We start from the raw sequence: 17553 nt of genomic DNA on the forward strand, positions 1-17553 counted from the left end.
TTTGTGTACAAACAAATGGCCATGTGCTTGTACACAAAACATGGGTCTGTCATGATCCTGCCTCAAGACTAAAGAAAGACAGGGACTAGATGGCAGAATCATGACAGTTATACTGTTTTACTTCAACTAAAATGTCTGTGTAACTGAAAGTAGCAACTGAGTTTTACCAACCTCTCTTGCAGACCTACTCCGGGTTGTTCTGCGTCACTGTGAATCCCTACAAGTGGCTCCCAGTGTACGATTCTGGAGTCGTGTCAGCCTACAGGGGCAAAAAAAGAATTGAAGCCCCTCCTCACATCTTCTCCATCTCTGACAACGCCTATCAGTTCATGCTCACTGGTATGGGCTAGTGGAAGAAAATAGATTATGATTTTTTTATCCATATATACTTTGTATGGTAAAATCAAATGTCTCTCACTCTCTGTAGATCGTGACAATCAGTCGATCTTGATCACGTGAATATTTTTCAGATTTTTCAATTTGAAGGAGTATTTGATCTTGTAATTAAATATAGCATCAAAGAAAATGGAGTCATTTTATGTTGCATTATTTTATTTTCAGGGGAGAATCTGGTGCAGGAAAGACTGTGAACACCAAACGTGTCATCCAGTACTTTGCGACAATCGCTGTATCTGGACAGAAGAAAATAGAGCCTGGAAAAATGCAGGTAAATATAGTATTTGTTTGTCTATATGATAATGAGGATGGAGCAAATCCGTAGAACACTTATTTGACTGGTGTGTCTGCCACATTCTGTACACATCAGGGGTCGCTTGAGGATCAAATCATTGCAGCCAACCCCTTGCTGGAAGCCTATGGAAATGCCAAGACTGTGAGGAATGACAACTCTTCCCGCTTTGTGAGTTCTGAGTCAACTGCATCGCTCCACTGTGTGATTTGATTCTGTAATGGAAAATTGTTATCTAATTAATCTTGCCTCTGGTAAAATCTCCAGGGTAAATTTATCAGAATTCATTTTGCCACCACTGGAAAACTGGCCTCTGCTGATATTGAAACTTGTGAGTCCTTCATTCTTTCACAGTTCAGTTGATTAATGTAGACATTCCTTTTATTCTTTTGATAATTATGTTACTGATCCGTAGATCTGCTGGAAAAGTCCAGGGTAACTTACCAGTTGTCTGCTGAGAGAAGCTACCACATCTTCTACCAGCTCTGCACTGGCCATAAGCCAGAACTGCTGGGTAAAAAACTGGACATTCTTACATTAGGATCATATTTTTCAAAATATAATTCGAATTTAAAACAGTTTTTCCAAAGACTGCAAGAACAGATATTGTGATATTTTTAGCAGTATAAAGTCCTAATTCTCTTGCAGAGGCTCTTCTGATCACCACTAACCCATACGACTATCCCATGATCAGTCATGGTCAGATCACAGTCAAGAGCATTGATGATGTGGAAGAGTTCGTTGCAACTGATGTAAGAGGAAGTCAAATGTTTGAGTACTTAACATTTTATGCATAATCATATGAATGTATACTCAGTATATCTTCGATACACTTTGTTAAATACCGGTATGTTATATACACATTTGATTGTTTTTGACTTGCAGACAGCCATTGATATTCTGGGCTTCACGGCTGAGGAGAAAATGGGCATCTACAAGCTGACAGGAGCTGTGATGCATCATGGGAACATGAAGTTCAAGCAGAAGCAGAGGGAGGAGCAGGCCGAGCCTGATGGAAATGAGGGTGTGATTTCAATCTTAGTTCATCTATAGAAACAAGAAACATCCATATTTTGCCACAATGTGGATAATATAAGTAATTTACTTGAAATATATCTTCCAGTGGCTGATAAAATCGCTTACCTCATGGGACTGAACTCTTCTGACATGCTGAAAGCTTTGTGTTATCCCAGAGTGAAGGTCGGGAATGAATATGTGACCAAAGGTCAAACTGTTCCTCAGGTATGTGTATTTAAAAATGCATCATTTTTGTACAGTATGCTACATCACTAACTTTGTATGAATAAAAATGAAATGGTATAAAACAGCATTCTTTTTTTCTAAATTAGGTGAATAATTCAGCCATGGCTCTGTGCAAGTCAGTCTATGAGAAAATGTTCTTGTGGATGGTTGTCCGAATCAATGAGATGCTGGACACCAGGCAGGCTAGACAGTTCTTCATCGGAGTGCTTGACATTGCTGGGTTTGAAATCTTTGATGTAAGTTAATAAGATTATGTGATGCTTTAGGTTTTGCTTCTTGGTTCGGGTGCTGAATTTATATTAATTACAGTATAACAGCCTGGAGCAGCTGTGCATTAATTTCACCAATGAGAAACTGCAACAGTTTTTCAACCACCACATGTTTGTGCTGGAACAAGAGGAATACAAGAAAGAAGGTATTGAGTGGGAGTTCATTGACTTCGGTATGGACTTGGCTGCTTGCATTGAGCTTATTGAGAAGGTAAAATAATTCACTTTCAGGACATATAGTGCTTTCTGTTTTTTTTAACATCACTGCTTTGCTTTGCTTTGCTTTGCTTGTCATTTCTCAAAGAAATGTGCTCTTTCTTACAGCCAATGGGTATTTTCTCCATCCTTGAGGAGGAGTGTATGTTCCCCAAAGCAACAGACATGACCTTCAAGAACAAGCTGCATGACCAGCATCTTGGTAAAACTCCATCATTCCAGAAGCCCAAACCGGCCAAAGGCAAAGCTGAGGCCCACTTCTCCTTGGTGCACTATGCTGGAACTGTGGATTACAACATCACAGGCTGGCTGGATAAGAACAAGGACCCTCTAAATGACTCTGTGGTTCAGTTGTACCAGAAGGCTTCATTGAAACTTCTGTCTCATCTGTATGCTGCTCATGCTTCTACTGAAGGTCTGCAAAACATTACTGCATATATATTAGAGTATTAATATTCTGCATTTAAAAAAAAAGAAAGTATTATCTATAATATTTGTACTGTACAGAGGCAGCAGGCAAAAAGGCTGCCAAGAAGAAGGGTGGTTCCTTTCAGACAGTGTCTGCTATGTTTAGAGTAAGTTTTTATTATGTTAATTATGTTTATATGTGTTCTAAAAATGCTTATATTAGTTATATACACTCACCGGCCACTTTATTAGCTACTTCTTGTTAGTACTGGATTGGACCCCCTTTTGCCTTCAGAACTGCCTTAATTCTTTAAGGCATAGATTCAACAAGGTGCTGGAAACAATCCTCAGATATTTTTACCCATATTAACATGATAGCATCACACAGTTGCTGCATATTTGTCGGCTGTACATCCATGATGAGAATCTCCTAATACCTAGTAAAGTGGCCAGTGAGTGTATGTACTTGTATACTGGTCAAGTATTTCAACATATTTTGGACACAATTTTACAGGAGAACTTGGGAAAGCTGATGACCAATTTGAGGAGCACACATCCCCATTTTGTGCGCTGCCTGATTCCAAATGAATCAAAAACACCTGGTAAGTATTGTTATTTATTCCAATATTAAATAGTGCTTAGTAGAACAATATCACCTCTGTTTAGCTGTAATAAAAATACTCTGAATCCTGTTTAAGAATCTTGATGTTTTAAAATTTAAGATTAAATCTATCCCATTGTATAATTTTCCAGGTCTTATGGAGAACTTTCTGGTGATTCACCAGTTGCGCTGTAATGGTGTACTGGAAGGAATCAGAATCTGTAGGAAAGGTTTCCCAAGCAGAATCCTCTATGGTGACTTTAAGCAGAGGTATTTTACATACAGTACATGCCATATGTGGACGTCATGCAGTTGGATTTTTTTTTTTACATTTTACATTTACATTTATGCATTTGGCAGACGCTTTTATCCAAAGCAACTTACATTGCATTTCAAGGTACACATTTACAGTCTTATCAGTTCTAACCCATGACCTTGGCGTTGCAAGCGCCAACGCTCTACTGTTTGAGCTACAGGAAAGCCCTGTATTTACAATGACACTTGCATTTGTGGTGCAAGGGTACTTCAGATGGAAATTCAACTGAAATGTAATGAAATCACTTCTGTTTCAGATACAAAGTACTGAATGCTAGTGTCATCCCAGAGGGTCATTTCATGGACAATAAGAAGGCTTCAGAGAAGCTTCTTGGCTCTATTGATGTGGATCATACCCAGTACAAGTTTGGACACACCAAGGTACACAATATCAAACCACCTGACTTATTATGTAAATTACAATTTTAGATAATAGTTCATAATAATTGCTCGATTATTTGTGATAGGTGTTCTTCAAAGCTGGTCTGCTGGGAACCCTTGAGGAGCTGCGAGATGAAAAACTAGCTACGCTGGTTACCATGACGCAGGCTCTTTGTCGCGGATTTGTTATGAGGAAATATTTTGTCAAAATGATGGAGAGGAGGTATGGTTTTGCTTTAAGAAGTATATGGTAGGGGGTAAACCTTCATATTCACACACAGCATTTGACCATTTCTTCTGATTATACAGAGAGTCTATCTTCAGCATCCAGTACAACATCCGCTCATTCATGAATGTGAAACACTGGCCATGGATGAAGCTGTATTTTAAGATCAAGCCTCTCCTGAAGAGTGCAGAGACTGAGAAGGAAATGGTAGCCATGAAAGAGAATTTTGAAAAAATGAAGGAGGATCTAGCAAAGGCACTTGCCAAGAAGAAGGAGCTGGAGGAAAAAATGGTTTCTCTGTTGCAGGAGAAAAATGACCTGCAGTTACAAGTGGCATCTGTGAGTTTTTCAGCAGATTCCTGAAAAGATCACAAATAAGCAATTAATGTTTATAAGATAATAAATACACAATTTAAAACAAAAATAACAACAAATGATGTTCTAATCAACAGGAATCAGAAAACCTTTCTGATGCTGAGGAGAGATGTGAAGGACTCATCAAAAGCAAGATCCAGTTTGAGGCGAAACTTAAAGAGACATCTGAAAGATTAGAGGATGAGGAAGAAATCAATGCTGAACTGACAGCCAAGAAGAGAAAACTAGAGGACGAGTGCTCTGAGCTGAAGAAAGACATGGATGATTTAGAGCTTACCTTGGCCAAAGTAGAGAAGGAGAAACATGCCACTGAAAACAAGGTTCACTTTCTCAACTCATATTTCCCATCAAGTGTCTGAGCTGATGTGACTAACAATTTCACAAAATTTCTTTATTAGGTGAAAAATCTGACAGAGGAGATGTCCTCACTGGATGAAGGCATTGCAAAATTAACCAAAGAGAAGAAAGCCCTACAAGAGGCACATCAGCAAATTTTGGATGATCTGCAGGCAGAGGAGGACAAAGTCAATACTCTGACGAAAGCTAAAGCCAAACTTGAACAACAAGTGGATGATGTAAGTTACAATGTTTACTGCAATATATTGGTTTATTTTAGGTTTAAGTTTAGCTATGGATGACTTCCAGGCAACGCAATATTGCAATCTTACTTAACAGCTGGAAGGTTCTCTGGAGCAAGAACGGAAACTCCGTATGGACCTTGAGAGAGCCAAGAGAAAGCTTGAGGGTGACCTGAAACTAACCCAAGAATCCGTTATGGATCTGGAAAATGACAAGCAACAATCAGATGAGAAGATAAAGAAGTTAGACTTTAACTTTTAAATGAAATGTTTTGAAGAGAATAACATTTTTGATGGTATGTAAATCATATACATCTGTTACAATTATTTCCCATAGGAAGGACTTTGAGATAAGTCAATTTCTAAGCAAGATTGAGGATGAACAGTCTATTAGTATTCAACATCAGAAGAAGATCAAGGAACTCCAGGTCACTTCTCAATATATAACATAAGGGTTGATGACTGATCGGATAATCCGGCTCAAGTAAATCTGATCATCATCATTACCACCATTTATTTCAGGCCCGCATTGAGGAGCTGGAGGAAGAAATCGAGGCAGAACGTGCTGCTCGTGCTAAGGTTGAGAAGCAGCGATCGGATCTCTCCAGGGAACTTGAGGACATCAGCGAGAGGCTTGAAGAAGCAGGTGGTGCCACTTCTGCCCAGATTGAGATGAACAAGAAACGTGAGGCTGAGTTCCAGAGACTACGCCGTGATCTGGAGGAGTCCACCTTGCAGCATGAAGCAACGGCTGCGGCACTGCGCAAGAAGCAGGCTGACACTGTGGCAGAGCTGGGAGAGCAGATCGACAACCTCCAGCGTGTGAAACAGAAGCTAGAAAAAGAGAAAAGCGAATACAAAATGGAGATTGATGATCTGTCAAGCAATATGGAGACTGTTGCCAAATCAAAGGCATGACAATTGTTTTTCCTGAATATTGCATTTTTAATATAAGAGTAATACTTATAGCAATTTTTCCTCTCAGGGTAACTTGGAGAAGATGTGCCGTACTCTAGAAGATCAACTGAGTGAACTTAAGAGCAAAAATGATGAAGCAATCCGTCAACTAAATGATATAAGTACACAAAGAGCAAGACTAGCAACTGAGAATGGTATGTTTGAATACGAACTCCAAACTGAAGGTATTTCCTACATTTTCAAGGATTCATGGAAATGTTCTGTCTTTTTAAAAGGTGAATTCAGCCGTCTGCTAGAGGAAAAAGAGGCTCTTGTTACTCAGTTGACTCGAGGCAAGCAAGCTTTCACTCAACAGATTGAAGAGTTTAAGAGGCACATTGAGGAAGAAATCAAGGTAACTGTTTACTATTTTGGAAGCGTCTAGTAGCAAGTAGGGGAACATTAGCAAATAATGCTTTGTTTGTTGCTTTTCAGGCAAAGAATGCCCTGGCACATGCTGTCCAATCTTCCCGTCATGACTGTGATCTGCTCAGAGAGCAGTACGAGGAAGAACAGGAGGCTAAATCTGAGCTTCAGCGCAGCATGTCAAAGGCCAACAGTGAGGTGGCTCAGTGGAGAACCAAATATGAGACTGATGCCATTCAGCGTACTGAAGAGCTTGAGGAAGCAAAGTAAATGAAATCCTTTGTTTAAATGTTCTCACAACATAAAATTAAGTAGTAGCAATGACTAACATTTCATTGTTGCTCTAAGGAAAAAGCTTGCTCAGCGTTTGCAGGACGCTGAAGAGTCCTTTGAGGCTGTGAACTCAAAGTGTGCTTCTCTGGAGAAAACCAAGCAGCGACTGCAGGCTGAAGTTGAAGATCTCATGACTGATGTAGAGAGAGCTAATGCTGTTGCTGCCAATCTTGACAAGAAACAAAGGAACTTCGACAAGGTACAGGATGTTTTAATAGTTGCAACTTCTTTGTACAACAACATAATGTCCTTGATCACAAATTCTATTTACTTTTTCCAAGGTTCTGGCCGAGTGGAAGCAAAAGTATGAGGAAAACCAAGCAGAACTGGAAGGAGCTCAGAAAGAGGCCCGTTCTCTTAGTACAGAGCTTTTTAAGATGAAGAATTCCTATGAAGAAGCCCTGGATCATCTGGAGACCCTCAAGAGAGAGAACAAAAACCTTCAGCGTAAGATTTTTCACAAATACAAAGTGCAGACAATAGAGAGACACATTTTCCACGCTTGCATGTGAATACTCTGTTTTTTAAATTGTTTGTAGAGGAAATCTCTGACTTAACTGAACAACTTGGTGAAACTTGTAAGACCATTCATGAGGTGGAGAAAGCCAAAAAGACAGTTGAAATAGAGAAAATAGAAATTCAGACTGCTCTTGAGGAAGCTGAGGTGACTCCTTTGTGTTTTTGAATAACTACCATGATCCTTTTTTTTAACTATTGTTAACTATTGTTAACTATTGCTGTCCTACTGGTCTTTAGGGAACCCTGGAACATGAGGAAACTAAGATTATTCGTATCCAGCTTGAGCTAAGCCAAATAAAAGGGGAGATTGATCGTAAGTTGGCTGAGAAAGATGAGGAGATTGATCAGATAAAAAGGAATAGCCAAAGAGTGATTGATTCCATACAGAGTACTCTAGACTCTGAGATCAGGAGCAGAAATGAAGCCCTAAGAGTCAAGAAGAAAATGGAAGGAGACCTCAATGAGATGGAGATTCAGCTGAGCCATGCAAATCGCCAGGCTGCTGAAGCTCAGAAACAGCTCAGGAACATCCAGGGACAACTCAAGGTAAAGTCGTGGAGCTCTTTGTACCTTGTTGTTTAAAAAAATTGTAGTTGGCCTCAGATGGAAGCCGAACCTCAAACTCTTCAATCCTTATTCTATTGAAACAAGTTATTCATCTTTTATTAGGATGCCCAACTGCACCTTGATGATGCTCTGAGGGTTCAAGAGGACATGAAAGAGCAGGTTGCCATGGTAGAGCGCAGGAACAACCTGATGCAGGCTGAGATTGAGGAGCTGAGAGTTGCTCTGGAGCAGACCGAGAGAGGCCGCAAAGTGGCCGAGCAGGAACTGCTGGATTCCAGTGAGCGTGTAGGACTTTTGCACTCCCAGGTTTGTTTTCAAATGTTTCTGATTTATTTCCTCTTGTCTCTTAGACAATATCACCAATTGGTAAACCACGTTTTACTCTCTAACATACAGAACACCAGTCTCATCAACACCAAGAAGAAGCTTGAGGCAGATTTCATTCAAGTCCAAGGTGAAGTGGATGATGCTGTTCAGGAGGCAAGAAATGCAGAGGAGAAGGCTAAGAAAGCTATTACTGATGTGAGTGCCTATTTATAAGAAAATACACATTGATATATTCTAAATGTCCATATGTACACACAATTACAACCATTTTTATCTAGTCAAACCCAATTAATCACATCCACTGAACACAGAGAAGAGCTGTAGTCACATTTCATGTGTGATTCCAGGCTGCCATGATGGCAGAGGAGCTGAAGAAAGAGCAGGACACGAGTGCTCATCTTGAAAGGATGAAGAAGAACCTGGAGGTTACAGTCAAAGACTTGCAACACCGTTTGGATGAGGCTGAGAGTCTGGCCATGAAGGGTGGAAAGAAGCAGCTCCAGAAACTGGAAGCTAGGGTACTCTTTTGTACAATATGTAAAAAGGTTATGAAATCCTGGAATTTTTGTAATCTAATTTTTCTATCTAATTCTCAGGTTCGTGAACTGGAGAGTGAGGTTGAGGCTGAGCAAAGAAGAGGTGCCGAAGCTATAAAAGGAGTTCGGAAGTATGAGAGAAGAGTTAAGGAATTCACTTACCAGGTAGGTTATTTTACTTGACCTCTGAAAAGAAACGGTTTGTCAACAGAGCAGCATTAGCTACAATGCAGAGTCTTTTTAACAGACTGAAGAGGATAAGAAGAATATAATCAGACTGCAGGATCTAGTGGACAAACTGCAGATGAAAGTGAAGTCGTATAAGAGACAAGCTGAGGATTCTGTAAGTACAGTATTATACAGTATTATGTAATCAATATCAAGACATTATTTTGTTTGATGATTTCATAAACTACTGATGCATGGGTAAATCCACTACAGGAGGAACAGGCCAACACTCACCTGACCAGATACAGGAAGGTGCAGAATGAGATGGAGGAAGCTCAGGAGAGAGCTGACATCGCTGAGTCTCAGGTCAACAAGCTCCGGGCCAAGAGTCGTGAGGCTGGAAAGGTATTTCTGGAAATTATTTATCCAGAACTTGTTGATTTCTGAATATACAAAAAACTGAAACTAAACTCAAAAATCCAGAATATTTGACTCTTGCATTATTTTTTCCCCCATAGGGAAAAGAGGTTGCAGAGTGAATATCACCCTTCAAGAAGAGACAGCAATGAACAAGCATATAATATGAGTTTGTGCTGTGTCTGAGTTATGTGGTCAATAAAGTTGCCCACCAAACAACAATGGCTGCAGTTTTTTCTTTCATTTAAAATGTTGACTTACTCTCTCTTGCAATATTTTGTGGAATACCCCTGATTTCCAACTACAGCTTTCGTGCATCTTGGCATGGTCCCTTTCAGTCTGTCACATTGCTGTTGAGTGATATGCCACTCTTGGCACAAGCAGCTCGGCTTTGTTTGATTTGATGGAATCAAAAATACAAAAATGTTGTGTATATCACAAACCTTAATTGGGCTCAAGGGCGGTTCTAGGATTTCATCCTCAGGGGGACTTAGCCCTCAGTGAGAATTGGTAGCAAGGGACCATTGCCTAAGTAGTGCATCTTTAAATCGACACCACTATATTAATATATAGTAAGTCAAAACGGTACCGGTACCAGCCTATCTGTACTTAAATTGGTACATAGAAAGTTTGGTACTTAAGTCAATGCAAAAAAAAAAAAAACTATACAATGATACCAGTCTTTCTGCACCACAGTTCAAATTGGTACACATGTAGGTTATAGTTTGACTAACAGAAAATTGTCATCATATCATTATTATTACAAGTATCACTATTAAATAGCTAAAAAACATTGAATATGTATCAACAAAAATATTGACTCAGGGCACTAAGGATTTATTTTTTTATTACATCATTATTTGCCCTGCCAAAACATTCACTAACCTTGCCTAAATAAATAAATAAATAAAGTTATTGCTTTCATTGTTTTTGACCTATGTAACCTTACGATACCAACATTTTAGTACCAACATCACAGTAAAAACTAATACTAGCCTAACTAATATAAAGTTCAAACATTAAAGACAAATAAATACACGAGAACAAAGCTACATAAGCGATTTAGTTAAAAGCAGTGAGTAATTATCTCTTTTTCTTATGTTGTTTGGTTAACATATTGAAACAGATGTAACATATGGTTCTGCTGTCACTTTAACATCTAATGATGTCACCTTGACACGCATCCGATATTTTCTGTTAAGTGGGTACTAGTCACAACGGGCCTTTTGACATCATTTTGTGTGTATTTGCTCAAGAAGATGTGAAAGAGCTCAATCCGGTACTCGCGTGCTGTCTGACAGTCAGATTTCTGTGTGCGCGCTTCAGGTGTGTGCGTGCACGCCGCACAGAAACAATCTATCACAACGCACCAGTACCGTACTGAGTTCTCTTTCCCAGCGGCTTGTGCTTGAATGGCTTAAAATCACTTGAATGTTTAAACTGACAAAACTTAAAAACACTTTCTTCCCACTTAAAAAACTTTCTTCAGGAAGCATCACTGGCCTGATCATTCAAATAGATGATTACAGATTTAGGGAGGCTGAGACGACAGAAATGGGGCTGAAGCCCCCCTAAAAGGGGCCTAGAACCGCCCCTGAGCTCAGGTGTAGGACAAAAAGATTACAACCATAGAAGAAGAGGAATGTCTGCACACTGAGTTTACAGCTCCAAAAACATTTATTAATAAACAGTGCTGTTTAATAATAAATGTTTTTGGAGCTGTAAACTCAGTGTCCGGATGTTACTCTTCTTACTTTCTATGGTTGTCATCTTCCTCTTGATCAGATTCAAGTTTTCAGTAGGGTTCAAGTCTGGAGATTAGGTCGGCCATGACAGGGTCTTGATTTGTTGGTCCTCCATTCACACCTTTATTGGCCTGAAGCATTGTCCTGCGGGAAAACCCAATCCTTTGAGCTAGGGAACATCGTCAGAGCAGAAAGAAGCAAGTTTTCTTCCAGGATAACCTTGTACGTGGCTTGAGTCATGCGTCCTTCACAAAGACGGATCTGCCTTATTCTGAGGCCTCATTTATAAAACGCGTGTACGCAAAGATGTGATTTTAGAGTGTGTGTACACTAAAATCCACGCCAACGTTCATATTTATAAAAAATAATCTTTGACGTGAAAAATTGCTTCGCGCCACGTCAGGGTCTAAGCAAGCCTATGCTCTTTTCCTTGTGGCAGAAAGTCAGAGTACTGCAGGTATTTGGAAATCTAAGCAATTCTCGCCACTCGCCATTCTAAAGTAAAGCATTTGGACATTGACTGATGCTCTTTTATATGTTAATAACATTAATTAGGCGGTGTTTACAAGGCGAAGATCTGAAACCATTCAGCTGCGCGCAATTTCAAGATCATTTGCGATTTATAAATTCCACATCTGGAAGAGAGGCGTACTCACGTCGAGAAATAATCGTAAGATCAAAATGTAGGATGGTTTCTACACAACATTTTATAAATGAGGCCCCTAGAGAGGCCTACAACCCACAGTAACTCATACCCACTGTGAAATTTGGTGGAGGATTGGTGAAGATCTGGGGGTTCTTCATTAAGGCTGGAATTGGGCAGATCCTTCTTTGTGAAAGACACATGACTCAAGCCACGTACAAGGTTATCCTGGATGTAGTAGTATGTCATTTCTGAGACACTACCAGCACAAAACATGACAGTCTGCATTCCAATTAGCATACTATTTTCATAACCCCTTGTGGAAAATCAGTTGTAGTTTGTAATGGTTCTCAGTTTAAGAAATGTAAGTTTGAATCTTATAGCTGATTTTAAATGAATGAATATAAATAATAAATAATAAATTTTAAGACTGTTGTGCGCTGTTATACTGTATATATATATATATATATATATATATATATATATATATATATATATATATATTATATATGCCCCCAACCCAAGGAACGATAATGAACAAACCGACCGAGGGGGGGCCCCCGCTTTCTCTAACATGTTCTTGGCCCCACTCCATACTTGAGATGGTCCTGATCCTACAGGAGCAACAATATTTCCATCACATCTCAAGAATAAACTGGAGTAACAAAGAAGCCATCTCAAAAGTAAAAAGTAGAGAAAAAAATATAGTTTTTTTAATTTATTGGAAGCACCTTTTTTGGTTATGCTTTAGACAAGTGCTCACGGATGAAGTGTGTTGACGAGCATGGCAGAAACACAAGGACTACAACTGACTTCCAGCCACAGCCTTAGATTAAATTAACTGAAAATAAAAGAAAACATTAAACCTCTCAAGATCTCAGCAGAGGATGATTAAACAACTCCAAAAACAGCATTACCACCTTCACGTATTACTAACCAGTTTGACTTTATTTCTGTCATACGTCTACAAATTTTGCGCATTTCAGCTGAATTGTTATTTGTTTTAATTCTTACTATTAACTTTTATTTTTGCTGTTGTTTTTAGTAACCTGTTTTTTATGTTTAGAGATGATCTGTTTATCTATTTTGTTGATTGTCACCTGATGAGATTCATGTGCTGATTGTTGATGTCTGTGTGTCTTAACTATGCTGTAGTTCAAAGCTTTTTTGTGAATGATAATTTTTAAATCCTTCTTTACTGATTGTTGCAACACTGCTTGATCTTTTGTTGTAGTATCACAGTGGCGGTAATGTAAAATTGAACTGTATTAAAAATATTACACACTGGATGAGATCAGTGTATCAGACCACTACATGATGATTATGTCGTTATCAAAACATAACCAACTGATCACATTTTCTCTTGGCTTTTTTGTCTTAGCAAATGTGATTTATAAAAACATGGCTATAGAAGCCAGAGAAAAACTAATGTTTGAAAGTCAAGGGCCAAAAGTCCAATTAAAGAAAAACAGTGATCACCATACTGGTGACTTCCAATTAAACTATTGTTTTCAATAAAACATAAACATCTAAACCTCTGTTAATTTTCAATAAGAACTGGTAGTGCTGTTTTTGGAGTTGTTTAATCATCCTCTGCGGAGATCTTGAGAGATTTAATGTCTTCTTTTATTTTCAGTTGATTTCATCTAAAGCATGATTAATAATAGTCCTTTACGACTGTTGCTTGTCAGACTGTACGAACACAATCTCTGCTGTAGACCATGTCACGATGTAGGATCTCAGTTGTCAATATTGTCAGACTGTACGGCAGTCAAGATGCATTAAAAAAGTCAGCTGTAAAAGATTCAAACTCATATTTCTTAAACTGAGAATCATTACAAACTCCTCAACTTCCTTTCCACAAGGGGTTATGAAAATAGTATGCAAATTGGAAAAAAGACTGTCATGTTTTGTGCTGGTAGTGTCTCAGAAATTACATTTAAATAATTAGTTAAATACACAATTTATGCATATTTATACATACATCTTAATTTACAGATCTATAGAAGACAAATTTTATGGCTATTCCATATTTGAGAGATTTTAGATATTTATATTTTATATATTATATTATTTTACTTACAATTATGTTGTTGTTGTTTGTTTGTTTTTAGCTTACTATGCCATGGTTTGAACCAATATATTAGAGAACAGCAAGTGTCCTACACACTGTGATTTGTAGAATGACACAAGAGTGAAAGAACCCCAAACCAAGTCTGTGCGATATCATGCCGTTTCATCAAAAAAATAATTTTAATGATAATATAAAAAAGATTCATACTCATCCGTTGTGGTATTCAAAGAAACCCAGCCGCATCCACCAAGAGACAGAGGCTTCATTAGTAGCAGATCTATGCTCAGTGAAAGTGTAAATGTGGCCGCATACTCGCACGTCGAACAATGAACTCATCTTTAATCACGATAAGCAAAGATGCTATATTACATTTCAAAGTCCTAAAAAAAGAAGCCGCATCATAACGAACTGACACTACGGTTCATCCAAGAACCACCAACCCACAATCTTAATGCTGCACACTTGCAGGCTCTTGACAGACGCTAAAACACTTGGATTGTGTTTTGTAATGTAATGCAGGAAGTTCAAGAGACAATAAATCCCCTGAGCATGCTGCCATTTGGTGGGTTAAGACTGCACTAGTGGCTATATTTGTATTTTGTCCAAATAAGAATGTAATGTTATGGGTGGGTGATCATGTTTCACATTTTTATTCAATGGAGCCAATTATATCTCAAGAGTAATAGCCTCACAATTTTTAAAGCTTTCTGCTCTTTGCCAGTATGAGATCACCTTTCCATTGGAAAGAATTACCTTAAGGCCCATAAAGCCTACTTTAAATCAAATCTCATGTTACATTTAGCCAGAGGAGGAGTATCATACTAAAGAGATCCTGATCCACTGATCTCAATAAAGTGTCATTCTGTTTGATGTTTTAAATAGAAAATGCTCTGTTTTAAGTCAGATGTTTATGAATGTACAATGATTTATACATAAAACACAAGTCAAGTTATTTTCAAGTTATAAGTAAATCTTGAAAGTGAATAAAAGGCCATTCAGACATTCTCCCAGCATTCTTAGTGTGGAAAGGCACGGCTAATAGCACACAATGACTCAAGTTGGCCTGTTGACATCAAGGATTTTGTCACCACCTTGGACTTTGTTTCATCCCCAGGAGAGGTCTGGGGAGCCTCAGCTGTTCTTAGTAAGGAAAGGCATGGTCATTTGGCATCCTCGTCGGTTTCTTGAAGGGATTGAAGTATGATTTCTTTGTAACATGTTAAATTTGTAAGGCTCATGCAACCTTATACCAGTGACATTTGATGTCTTCTCCACAACGAGGTGGATGACTTGTTATTGCCAGATATTATCCTACATATATGTCCAGATATTCATAAGAAGGATTTACAAGTATCTAGGGATATGGTTATTCATTTGCCCTCCTTATTTGTGTCTTCTGAATTCTTTAAGTTGAAAAGGAACAATTTATTATCACTCCAGGCCCATAATTCCAAATTCTTGGAACTCAGTTTTACGACTTAACCCTTTTCTATGCATAACAATGCAAATTCTGACCAGTAATGACAGGTAATTCATAACAGTTACCATAAGAGTCACATTTAAACTCTGGAAATGGGCTAAAAAAGCTCCCCTCAGTGCTGTTCTAGACAATAACAATTTGAAGAGATAAAACCGTCTTGGAACTTCTCATTTCAAGAGATAAAAATAATACAGTGATGCTGCTGAAGGGGACAAATGGAAGTGGGCAAACAGGACTCATGACCAAAAATGAGATGCTGAAATGTGCTGACAGGACACTCGGACCCAAGTATAAAAGAGGGCTTTCCCAACTCCTCCCAGGGCTCACAACTACACAGCTAAGGTGAGTGTCTGAACGCTAAGTCACAAAACAGCTCTGCTTTTCCTTTTTTCCTTACTTTTTAATGATATTTTAGGCTTTTTGTTACATTTTATAACATTGTGCTCCTATACTAATTTTAAGACTGGACTACTTATTTTATCTTTTGAGCAAGCTATAAGGTTTCAACTGACAAAAAATTCTTTGTTTTTCTTAACAATACACAGAGGTGGTGAATTACAACATCAAGATCAAATCATAAGAGTGCAAGACAAAGGTAAACATGGCACCATCTTTTAAAAGATCTGTAACTACTAAACATTATGACAAATTTATATTTCTTATGTTGCTTGTGAAAATTCATGCTTAACTTAAACTTCTTTTTGTAACAAAAAAGATTTCGTTTTTCTCAACCACATTACCTAAATATGAAGTTATGTTAGTCTATATGATTCTATACTGTAGAAATATTGACATCGGGTGACATGATAATCAACCAAGTACATGAAGTACTGGGTTATTTCACACTTCAGTCTAATGTTAAAGGGTGATGCCACACATGTATAAATGTAAATGTTCTTTCCGATTGCTAACTTGCATGACAAATAATTGATTGTTTTTCTGTAAGACGCAACCATGAGTGGGGACCCAGAAATGGAGTGTTTCGGCGCTGCGGCAATTTACCTTCGCAAGCCAGAGAAGGAACGACTGGAAGCTCAAAATATGCCATTTGATGCCAAAACTGCCTATTTTGTTGCTGAACCCAAGGAGATGTACCTCAAAGGGGTCCTCAAGAGTCGGGAGGGTGGCAAAGCAACGGTGCAAACTCTGTGTAACAAAGTGGGTATAAGAGATATTCAGATAATATTTGCCAAATAAATTTGAAAGGCATCTGCATTATAACATTTCATAAGTCACATGACTCTCCCTCCAGACCATCACAGTGAAGGAGGATGAAATTTATCCAATGAATCCTCCCAAGTTTGATAAGATCGAGGACATGGCCATGATGACCCACCTCAATGAACCCACTGTGCTGTACAACCTCAAAGAGCGTTATGCAGCATGGATGATCTACGTAAGTAATCAAAAATGTATAGTGTTAATCTGTTTCAAATTACATCAATGACAACAATCAATGACATGTTTATATCTAGTAAGTAAAATAACATTTCTCTCTTGCAGACCTACTCCGGGTTGTTCTGCGTCACTGTGAACCCCTACAAGTGGCTCCCAGTGTACGATTCTGGAGTCGTAACAGCCTACAGGGGCAAAAAAAGAATTGAAGCCCCACCTCACATCTTCTCCATCTCTGACAACGCCTATCAGTTCATGCTCACTGGTATGAAAAATAATGTTTATTATTTTGAATGCAGCTGAGGTATATTGGCTAAGATTGTAAAAAGACGTTAAATATGCTAGTATTTTGAATGTAATAAATGGCTTTCTACATTTTTGTAGATCGTGAGAATCAGTCTATCTTGATTACGTAAGTATTCTCATCACAAACTGAACATTGGTATTGTGTGATAAGAATGCAGAAACATATTATATATTTTTTATTTAATATTACAATATATATTCATACTGCATATTAGATTATAATATATTGTACCATATTTTCAGTGGAGAATCTGGTGCAGGAAAGACTGTGAACACCAAACGTGTCATCCAGTACTTTGCGACAATCGCTGTATCTGGACAGAAGAAAGTAGAGCCTGGAAAAATGCAGGTATATATAGTATTTGTTTGTCTATATAATAATGAGGATGGAGCAAATCCA

General features: G+C 38.3%; 1 protein-coding gene across 1 annotated transcript in view; it reads left to right on the top strand.

The window, feature by feature from the left end:
- The window catches only part of myhb (myosin, heavy chain b), a 28052-nt gene that overhangs the window by 988 nt on the left and 9511 nt on the right, over window positions 1-17553 (top strand). The window contains 45 exon segments of the mRNA XM_084129665.1: window positions 183-339; window positions 428-455; window positions 562-718; window positions 722-859; window positions 956-1019; window positions 1104-1202; window positions 1337-1440; window positions 1574-1712; window positions 1812-1930; window positions 2038-2187; window positions 2261-2431; window positions 2545-2851; window positions 2944-3011; window positions 3359-3446; window positions 3598-3715; window positions 4018-4141; window positions 4228-4364; window positions 4451-4706; window positions 4820-5062; window positions 5141-5317; window positions 5418-5563; window positions 5658-5748; window positions 5843-6232; window positions 6306-6432; window positions 6514-6632; window positions 6713-6909; window positions 6992-7175; window positions 7258-7423; window positions 7516-7640; window positions 7733-8041; window positions 8165-8368; window positions 8459-8584; window positions 8737-8907; window positions 8986-9091; window positions 9094-9164; window positions 9170-9268; window positions 9367-9498; window positions 9612-9628; window positions 15630-15794; window positions 15998-16047; window positions 16399-16610; window positions 16705-16848; window positions 16956-17112; window positions 17232-17259; window positions 17397-17553. Of these exon segments, the coding sequence (XP_083985791.1) occupies window positions 183-339; window positions 428-455; window positions 562-718; window positions 722-859; window positions 956-1019; window positions 1104-1202; window positions 1337-1440; window positions 1574-1712; window positions 1812-1930; window positions 2038-2187; window positions 2261-2431; window positions 2545-2851; window positions 2944-3011; window positions 3359-3446; window positions 3598-3715; window positions 4018-4141; window positions 4228-4364; window positions 4451-4706; window positions 4820-5062; window positions 5141-5317; window positions 5418-5563; window positions 5658-5748; window positions 5843-6232; window positions 6306-6432; window positions 6514-6632; window positions 6713-6909; window positions 6992-7175; window positions 7258-7423; window positions 7516-7640; window positions 7733-8041; window positions 8165-8368; window positions 8459-8584; window positions 8737-8907; window positions 8986-9091; window positions 9094-9164; window positions 9170-9268; window positions 9367-9498; window positions 9612-9628; window positions 15630-15794; window positions 15998-16047; window positions 16399-16610; window positions 16705-16848; window positions 16956-17112; window positions 17232-17259; window positions 17397-17553 (6537 nt within the window).

This window comes from Abramis brama, assembly GCF_963993115.1.
Source record: "Abramis brama genome assembly, chromosome: 11".
In the NCBI taxonomy this organism is placed as follows: Eukaryota; Metazoa; Chordata; class Actinopteri; order Cypriniformes; family Leuciscidae; genus Abramis; species Abramis brama.